General features: G+C 40.8%; 1 protein-coding gene across 2 annotated transcripts in view; it reads right to left on the bottom strand.

Annotated features, from left to right (window-relative positions):
- Positions 1–7,036: 7,036 nt before the first annotated feature.
- The window catches only part of LOC106580330 (atrial natriuretic peptide receptor 1), a 56,084-nt gene continuing 54,226 nt past the window's right edge, over positions 7,037–8,894 (bottom strand). For both annotated transcript variants that reach the window (XM_014161238.3, XM_014161228.3), the window contains exons 19-22: positions 8,771–8,839; positions 8,471–8,645; positions 8,277–8,375; positions 7,037–8,147 (exon numbers count right to left, since the gene is read on the bottom strand). In XM_014161238.3, coding sequence (XP_014016713.1) covers positions 7,990–8,147; positions 8,277–8,375; positions 8,471–8,645; positions 8,771–8,839 — 501 coding nt within the window. In that variant the 3' untranslated portion in view covers positions 7,037–7,989. The remainder of the gene's footprint in view (positions 8,148–8,276; positions 8,376–8,470; positions 8,646–8,770; positions 8,840–8,894) is intronic.

The following is an 8,894-nucleotide window of genomic DNA, read 5'->3' as shown; positions in this document are numbered from 1 at the left end:
ACAGTTGTGGTTTTAATCAATGGAGGAAACATTGACAATTGCACGTACGCACACAGATTATTTATTATATTATTTGTCGTGGTTGTTTTTGTAAAACAAACAAACAAAATAACACAAAAAAAACTATATTTATATTATTTATTTGGAGGGATCTGGATAATCTTGCACCTTGATACCTGAAACAAATCATATGACAGCAAAGCTGCGAGATACTAGGAATGGACGCTCCCAAAGACTATTATATACGCACCTCCATTATGATGCATCGTTCCAGAATATTTGGAAAAGCACAGAATATGGAATAAACATAGCTACAGATCAAACCTAAAATAACTGTTTTATCAACAAACTTTAATTGAAAGCAATTTCAACATATAAATGCCTGAAATGGAAACGGTGAGTATTATTATTATTTGTATTCTTTACAATAAACAAGTTTAAGCTACTTTTATCCTAAAATGTTAGTCAAAGTGGACTGGTTTTGCCTGTTAAAGCCATTCTAAAAAAGTGCTTTAAAATGTTCAGTACTGGTCAAAGTTCACCCTCAGCCTTCCAAATCAAGATATTCATGTATTTAGTGTAAATTCAACCTGTTTGTAAACTCAGAATATTCTCTCGCTCTCCAATTTACAGATATCCATAGCATACAAGTCAGAGAACCCCAGGCTCCAAAGTGACAGAGGCCTAGAGGTCAAGTCTCTGGTGTCCAGTAGTAACAGCAAAGCAACACCTCCATCAAAGGGAAAAGCCACTCACAGGGCTACTGCTGACCTGTACCACGCCCCAAAGTTCCAAAAGGCTAAAGTCCTATATGAGTCCATCATGCTTGTTGACTCCAGCAACCGCAATGAAATCAGGATGATCGTGAGGATGATTGGCTTCCCCCTGACAGAGAAGCAGCTGAATAACATAAAAAAACAAGAAATACAATTATTGGAAGATATCAAAAAGAAAGAAATTAAAAGAAAGGAGCTAGAAAAGAAATGGAGCCAGCAGCAGAGGCCTAAATGGATCCTCAAGCTCATCAAGCTGCGACAGGGGAGAAAACCCGTCCATGGCAGCAGCGGACTGAAGACAACAGCCAGCCAGAGTGAAGGGGGCTCTGCCCGTACATCAGATAAGGCGACAAGCAACAAGGGGCAAAAGAGAACAGCCAGCCAGATGAAAGGAGAAAGCAGCTGTACCTTAGAGGCACCTGGAAGGGGACAGAAGAGAGCAGCCAGCCAGATGGAACAAGTAGAACTCAACTCATTCATACGCTTCTTCAATATACCTCCCAGCCAGAAGAAGTTGAGAGTCATTGATATTTACTCATATGTATTTGCACCCAGTCACATAGCCGATCACACATATGCACGCAAGAATAGTTCTTAACATAAAGATTGCAACAATATAAAGTTGGCACAATAAAATGTGACATAACAGTCATCAGTCAGTGTGTTTTGATTCACTATTCTTAGCTACAACAGCCAGAGAAAGCTTCCCTTTGGACATGTAATTGAGTCATGTAACCATCCTAGAGCTATACTGCTGATAAAATCTTCAACGCTTGACTTGACTGAAAGCATAACAAAAATGTTTTCTATATAATTTCTTAATACTGTATACATGGGAACTTGCAGCCACATATTTTAATTTCTCCTACTATATATTAGGAGAAAAAAGTATTTCTCTCTTTCTGTAAATACTGTAGCTAGTATCACTAGAGTCACTAGACAGATGGGTTACCTCCCACAATCTTACAATGTTCCAGCACAGTGCTGGTGCCCTAGCTAGGTCTGGGATTTTCCGTGACTACAAAATAGATATAACCCAGTTATGTTTTGTTTGTGCTCTATAAACCATTAAATCAACACAATTAATGGTTGAACGTTTTGGCAATCTTTTAGCCAGTGGAGGCTCATCAGAGGAGGAAGGGGAGGACCCTCCTCCTCAGTGAATTTCATAAAAATGTCAATTGTAAAACATTTAAAAAGTTATACTTTTTAGATAAGACTATACTAAATATAATCACATCACCAAATAACTGATTAAAACACACTATTTTGCAAAGAAGGTCTACAGTAGCCTCAACAGCACTCTGAGGGTACCATGGTGTAGCTGGAGGATAGCTAGCTTCCGTCCTCCTCTGGGTATGTTGACTTCAATACAAAACCTAGGAAACTCATGCTTCTCACCCCTTTCCATAGACTTACACAGTAATTATGACAACTTCCGGAGGACGTCTTCCAGCCTATCAGAGCTCTTGCAGCATGAACTGATATGTTGTCCACCCAATTAAAGGGTCACAGAATTAATCTCATCCCGAAAGCATAAACTACAGCTAGCACTGCAGTGTATAAAATGTGGCGAGTAGTTGACTCAAAGAGTGAGAAATACAATAGTTGAACAGTTAAAAAATGTATTTCTTCCAAAATGAAGGAGAAGCAAGAGAGAAATAGAGAGTATTTTTTTTTCAGTTTCAGTTTCACTGACTTAGCTAGCAAATGTAGCTAGCTAGTTTAGCCCACTGAAACACCCTGCTCAAACAGAAGGATGCTTTGTTAGCTATCTGACTATGACTTTCCAACACAAGACTGGAACTCTTCCAAGTCAAGGTAAACTTTTGGGATTACAAGTTTATTGCCACCGGGGCCCGCCAGTGTAACTGCTTACTGACTGTACACTAACGTTACTGCATGATTGTAGTGGGTTTACTAACACGTTAATTCTATTAGCTATGCTGACTATGATGTTACTTTAGCTAATATGGTGACAACGATGTAGGCTTTGTGTAGTGGTTTGTCTTGGAAAGGTTTTTGTAACCCGGGCACATACAGCTGATGTGTTGTGCATTGAAGTCCACAAGCGAAGGGAAGAGAAGGAATACAACGTGGTTGTTATGAGAGTGAATTGTGTTTATGCGTGATCAGGGGTTTATTCATTCCGCCGATTCTGTTGAGAAAAAAGTTTAAGCAGAAGCAAATCGAACAAAACGGGGATAAACAAACATTGTTTGCAGCTGTTGGACTAATGATTACACTCTATATCAGGCAAGAGTGTGCAAGGCGGTCACTGTCTGTCACCTCAAATTTGTCTCTCAACCTGTGTGCACCTACGTTGTAAACTTCATTCACAGGCTAGGTTGTAGCAACCTCATGATGGGTATAGGGACATTTTGAGTATCATGTAGTAGCCTAAACCTATCGATGTTACATTTTACTGGGTGAATGAAATATGAATGAGAGTCATCCAATATGCTGTAATAGAAATAAGGCCATGCTCATGAACAAAAAAATGTGTCCTCCCTCATCTTAAACGGCACTGACCGCCACTGCTTTTAGCCATTGTATAATAATTGTTTATGACAGTGTCATTGATGATTTGAATGCACAGAGGTGCTTATAAAGTTAACTTCAGTATGGCAACGGCATCTGTTAGCCAACCCCATGGGAGGAGTTCAGTTGTTGACTGTCTGAAAAAGACAGCGTATTGACGTCAGTAAGTAGGTGATAGTTCCTGAGAACCAATGATGCATGTGATTACCTATAATTTAAATATATGGGCACTGCTTTATCTGTCACTTCAGAAGCATATCTCCGAGAAATTGGACACTCCTTCATTACATATCTAGTCTGCAGTCGAATATGGTCCTAAAGTTTTACACTAAATCAATAGCAAAAGATTATCAAGTGTAAAACAATAAGCTACAGCAGGCCAACAGTGAAGTCTACTGGCTTCGATAACGCCTTCTGGATGTGCGTAAAAGTGTGTGTGCGTAAAAGTTGATTTGCGTAAAAGTAATCGGATCCTATTCCGGAAAATCGAAAATGTCAACGCAACTGCGACTCCAACCGACCCAGACGGCTGCAAAGACAAAAAATATATATTTTGAGGACATGGTGATGACACCTGACCGCATCCCAAAGTTTACCATTCCGCCCCTGGGACAGGCACGATGTCTGCAAAATCCAAGGGACCGGGAAGGATGTGCGCTGGTCTACCCACGTCGCAATACAATTACACTGTTGCCGCGCTCCACATCTGTCTTCTGTCGAGCACTGAGTCACGCCGGACCTCTCCCGGAGTATCAGTACATGCCAAGAGAAGATTTGGTGGATCCAACGACACGGGCGGCAATGTCTCTTCCCCATTTACCCAAAATCACAACGCCATATGGCTTCCTCACTCTGGGCGAAAGCCCCTGCGTCCGAAGAAGGGAGTCATTGTTTTTTAAAGATGACTTGACACAGTCTTGCATGATCAACGGGACACAACGGGCCAGCACGCCCTCGTCGACTGAAAATCAGACCCAACGCCCTCTATCAGATTTTTTAAACATCCCTGGCGCAAGGAGGATAGCGCACTCCTTTTCGTACAACGCTACGTCAACTCACCGTTGCGCCTCACGTCAGTCAGAAAACTATCGACATTCTGAGCATCTCTGTCTGGACACTGATCATCCCGGACCTCTGTCACTGTGTTCCCCGGGGAATGGACAAATAAAGCGACTATTCAAGAACCGCCTGGCTTCAGTTCGGGCAATGTACAGGCCGGCGAAAAGAGTGGCCCCTTTTCTGCAGAGCGACAACATTTTGGGAACAGGGATCCAGGCATCAGACTCTTGTTGTGCCACATAGGCGAAATTGGCACGGGGGATGCCCCCAATATTCAGTACAGATCGATTTGTCTTCGTTGTCGTGGCAAAAATGTGAAGAATAGCATGAGATTAGCTATAAAACAGCAAATCATTTTCTCTGCTCCATGGCAAAATGGTAGAATCGTTGAACATTTGCTTTAAAACAGCAACATTTTCTCTCAGACTCATGACAAAACGTATAAAGTAACATGATAAAACTGCACATTCTTCTCTCTTCCCCATGGCAAAATGTGTTGAAATCCAGGGGGGGAAATCGTTTTGTTGGGGGGGCCTTCCACTTATACTGTGTTTTCAAAATACCCCCCCATAGAGGCATAATAAGTAATGTCAAACTTTGTAGAATTGCCCTTGATTTGCCATGAGATATTAAGGTCAAATGAAATAACATTGCTGTTCTTTCAATCCACAACATTGTCCAGGTTTCCCAGATACATTTCACAAACATTTGAACACAATGTTCAGTATACTGTCCTACTATATGGACTATTTTCCTTCTGTGAAAACTTATCCATGCCCTTGACTAGAAGAAATGAATGCATTAAAAATGTACCTTGTCTGTTTCAGTTTTACCCCAATAAATGACAGTTGAAATGAATCAACCAACAAGCAAGATAAATGAAATAGAGTAAAATAAAGTGTAGTACCACATTTCAAAGCTACAATAGAAACAGTTATATATATTGTCTTCTTCACTCAAGCACTTGATGTTACCGAGACCAAACACATACTTCACAGGCTTCAAGCCACATTAGATAACGACTACATTACCTTATGATGGATGACAGGTTACCGTTTAAGGCTTATCCTAATACCCACCTTTGGGCTCTGATCTAAGGGAAAGGGTTACATTTGATCCTTGGGGAGAGAGAGAGAGATTAGTCAGTCAGAGATGATTGACTGAGAAAGAGAAAAGAGGGAGAGAGACATGGAGAAAGAACCCTAAACTACAGTATTGCTCATTTTCTCTAGGCTGCCCTGGATTAGAGGGTTTAATGAAGTAATCTAAAGATATTTGATAATAGTGAAAGTGGGGATCAGATATAGTTTAAATGAGATTCGGTAAGTGATTAAAGGGTTTGGTGGAGAAAAAGTACCTGTTAAAGACTTGTAAAGGTGGCTGCTTTTTTTTTACCCTCCTCTCACACACATGCTCTGAATAGTGAATACACTTACATACACCCCACCACTGATAGGGACACACAGAAATTAAACAGCCACTAATACACTTACACCATATTTACTGATTCAAACAGAAAAACATGGTGAAAATACATGTCAACAGGCTGATATATGAGGTCTTACAGACAGTATTGATCTATTCAACACTTCAAAAGATGAACACTGTTGGCTTGAGACGCAAAAAAACAATACCATTCTCCATGACTCTCAAACTAAAAAGTTACTGTGAACACCAAACCAAAATATGGAACTTTATACACATCTAACCCAGAATTAATTTAGTCCTTTATACACATCAACCCCAGAATTCATTTTGTCCTTTCGACATGGTTTGTTATTGCAAAGTTATAGAGGTTCTCAGTGTGTACCCTTTTTAAGAGTTCCCTGGTGACCTCTTCATTTTATTCCAGGGGTGTTTTCAGAGTAGCAGTTCAGACAAATCCATTCAGGAAATCAGGAGCCAGTGTGTGTCCAGCTGTCAATCCACAATTTTCATAAAGCTATCTATCCTCTGTCAAGAGCCTGTCTTTCCAGCAGAAATGGTTACCTTTCTTCAATTACTGTTGAATACAGGTAACTGCCAAAATAAAGGAAACACCATCATAAAGTCTCTTAATAGGGCGTTGTGCCAGAACAGCTTCAATTTACCTTGGCATAAATTCTACAAGTGTCTGGAACTCTTTTTGTAGGGATGCTACACCATTCTTCCATGAGAAATTCCATCATTTGATGTTTTGCTGTTGGTGGTGGAAAACGCACCAGAATATCCCATAAGTATTCAATTGGGTCAAGATCTGGTGACTGAGACGGCCATGACATATGGTTTACACCGTTTTCATTCTTATCAAACCATTCAGTGACCACTCGTGCCCTGTGGATGGGGGCATTGTCATCCTATGGGGGAGCTTAGCCGAAATAATAGCCTGCCCAGCATTTTTATATATGACCCTAAGCATGATGGGATGTTAATTGCTTAATTAACTCACGAACCACACCTGTGTGGAAGCACCTGCTTTCAATATACTTTGTATTCCCCATTTACTCAAGTGTTTCCATTATTTTGGCAGTTACCTGTAATGTTCAAAGTCATGCCCCTTTCAATGTGTATGACGTAAGCTCAGCTGCATGTTTTCACTAACAACAATAATGCATTACACTGAATCTGATTAGACAGATTGAGAGGCAATTGTACACTTCAGTGAGAATAATGAAACTGTATATGGTGCCAAAGAAGTGGGACGCTTGACTTTATTTCACCAGAGTAAGAGGATGTATCTTAAGTGCATTTCTGTGAATTGCCCTTTAGGCAATAGAAAAGTAATCTATTGAGAAATAAACAACATCTGTATTGTACAAAATAATAAGACTGATATGACTGTAAACAGACAAATCATATACACCGATGAGACATTAGACACACACACCCACATACACACATATAAATATATATATATATAAATATATATATATATATATATATATATATATATATATATATAATATAATATATATATATATATATATATATATATATATATATATATATATATATATATATATATATATAAAGCAAGTCATTTTAAGTCCAGAGTAGGCTCAGTTATTGTGGTTGGGGTCTGAGGATACATGATCACAAACACTACCGTGGAAATTAATCAAATGATAAATCCCAGACCCAAAGTTTGAACATCATTTCCATGTCATTTCAACCCCCAAAATGTATCTGATGTTGAATCAATGTGGAAAACTGATTGGATTTGCAAAAAAGTCATCAACGTAAGGGCATTTCGTCTTTTTTTCTGAATCCGATGTTGATTTCATGTTGAATTAGTTGACAACTCAACCAAATTTAAATCAAAACTAGACGTTGAACTGACGTCTGTGCCCAGTGGGATACTGTGTACTCATAAAAGACATGAATTCAAAAAACAGTTACATAATGTGACCACCAGGTAGCAATATCCACAACCTCCTGTAAAGGTTTGTTTGTGAACCAATTTTTTTTCCGCATATACCTCCCCCCTCCCCTCCCCACCTCATTCATTCACCAGGCCTCTTCATTTGTTTACTTGCTCCAGAACATCAATCAGTGGTTCCCATTATTTGCTCACATTTTCCTCCACCACTTCTTCCTTCATGACCTTCCTCCCTCCTTCCCTTGGCTTGTCCCCTTAGCTTGTTGACTCGTTGCTCTTGCTCTCTCCCAGTAGCCAGTAGGTGGTCATTTTCCCTTTCCCCTTCATCGCCACGTCTCCTCTCAGCTCCAGCTGGAAGCAGTTGAACTCCTGCAGGACGTCACGTGTGGCCGCAGACACATGGATCTTCAGCGCTGTGCGAGAGAGAAGAGCAATCATTAATTAGTCAATTAACTACCACAGAGATATGAAAACCAGCAGAACTGTGGAACATGAATCCCAGATTTAAAACCCACATGTTGTATGACTACTCTGTGGCTTACCTTCACCATTGGACTCCAGTCGTGAAGAGGTGTTGACTGTGTCTCCAAACAGACAGTACCGTGGCATCTTCAGCCCTACCACTCCTGCACACACCGGGCCTGAATATAGAGTGGAGTGAATTGGTCAATCACACAACTGAAATTGGTATATCATCACTGTGTCTGTTAGTATGTGACCATCGCGTGCCGCTCACCGCTGTGGATGCCGATGCGTAGTTTGAGCTGCTGGTCAGGCCGGTGGCGGATTTTGAAGGTGCGTACGGCATTGAGCAGAGCCAGGGCCATGCGGGCGATCTCTCGGCCGTGTAGCTTCCCGTTCCTCACCGGCAGGCCGGACACCACCATGTAGGCATCGCCGATGGTCTCCACCTGGGGGCGCCACAGAGACAGCAGGGGCAGGGAGGTCAGTGTGTCCTAATGGAGGATCTCAATAGAGGCTTCATCTCCTCTTTTCCTTTCCTTCATCTGCACATTGATGAGAAATATAATGTTACCTTGTAAACATCAAAGTTGTCAATGATGGCATCGAAACAGGTGTAGAGGTCATTGAGCAGGGTCACAACCTAAAGAGGCAAACATTTTTTAGAGCAGAATGGGAATTGTTGGGTTTGACTAAGG

The sequence above is a fragment of the Salmo salar genome, chromosome 02, assembly GCF_965601325.2.
Source record: "Salmo salar chromosome 02, fSalSal1, whole genome shotgun sequence".
In the NCBI taxonomy this organism is placed as follows: Eukaryota; Metazoa; Chordata; class Actinopteri; order Salmoniformes; family Salmonidae; genus Salmo; species Salmo salar.
Note: the sequence above shows the minus strand (reverse complement) of the source record. Positions and strands in the feature narration are given on the sequence as shown.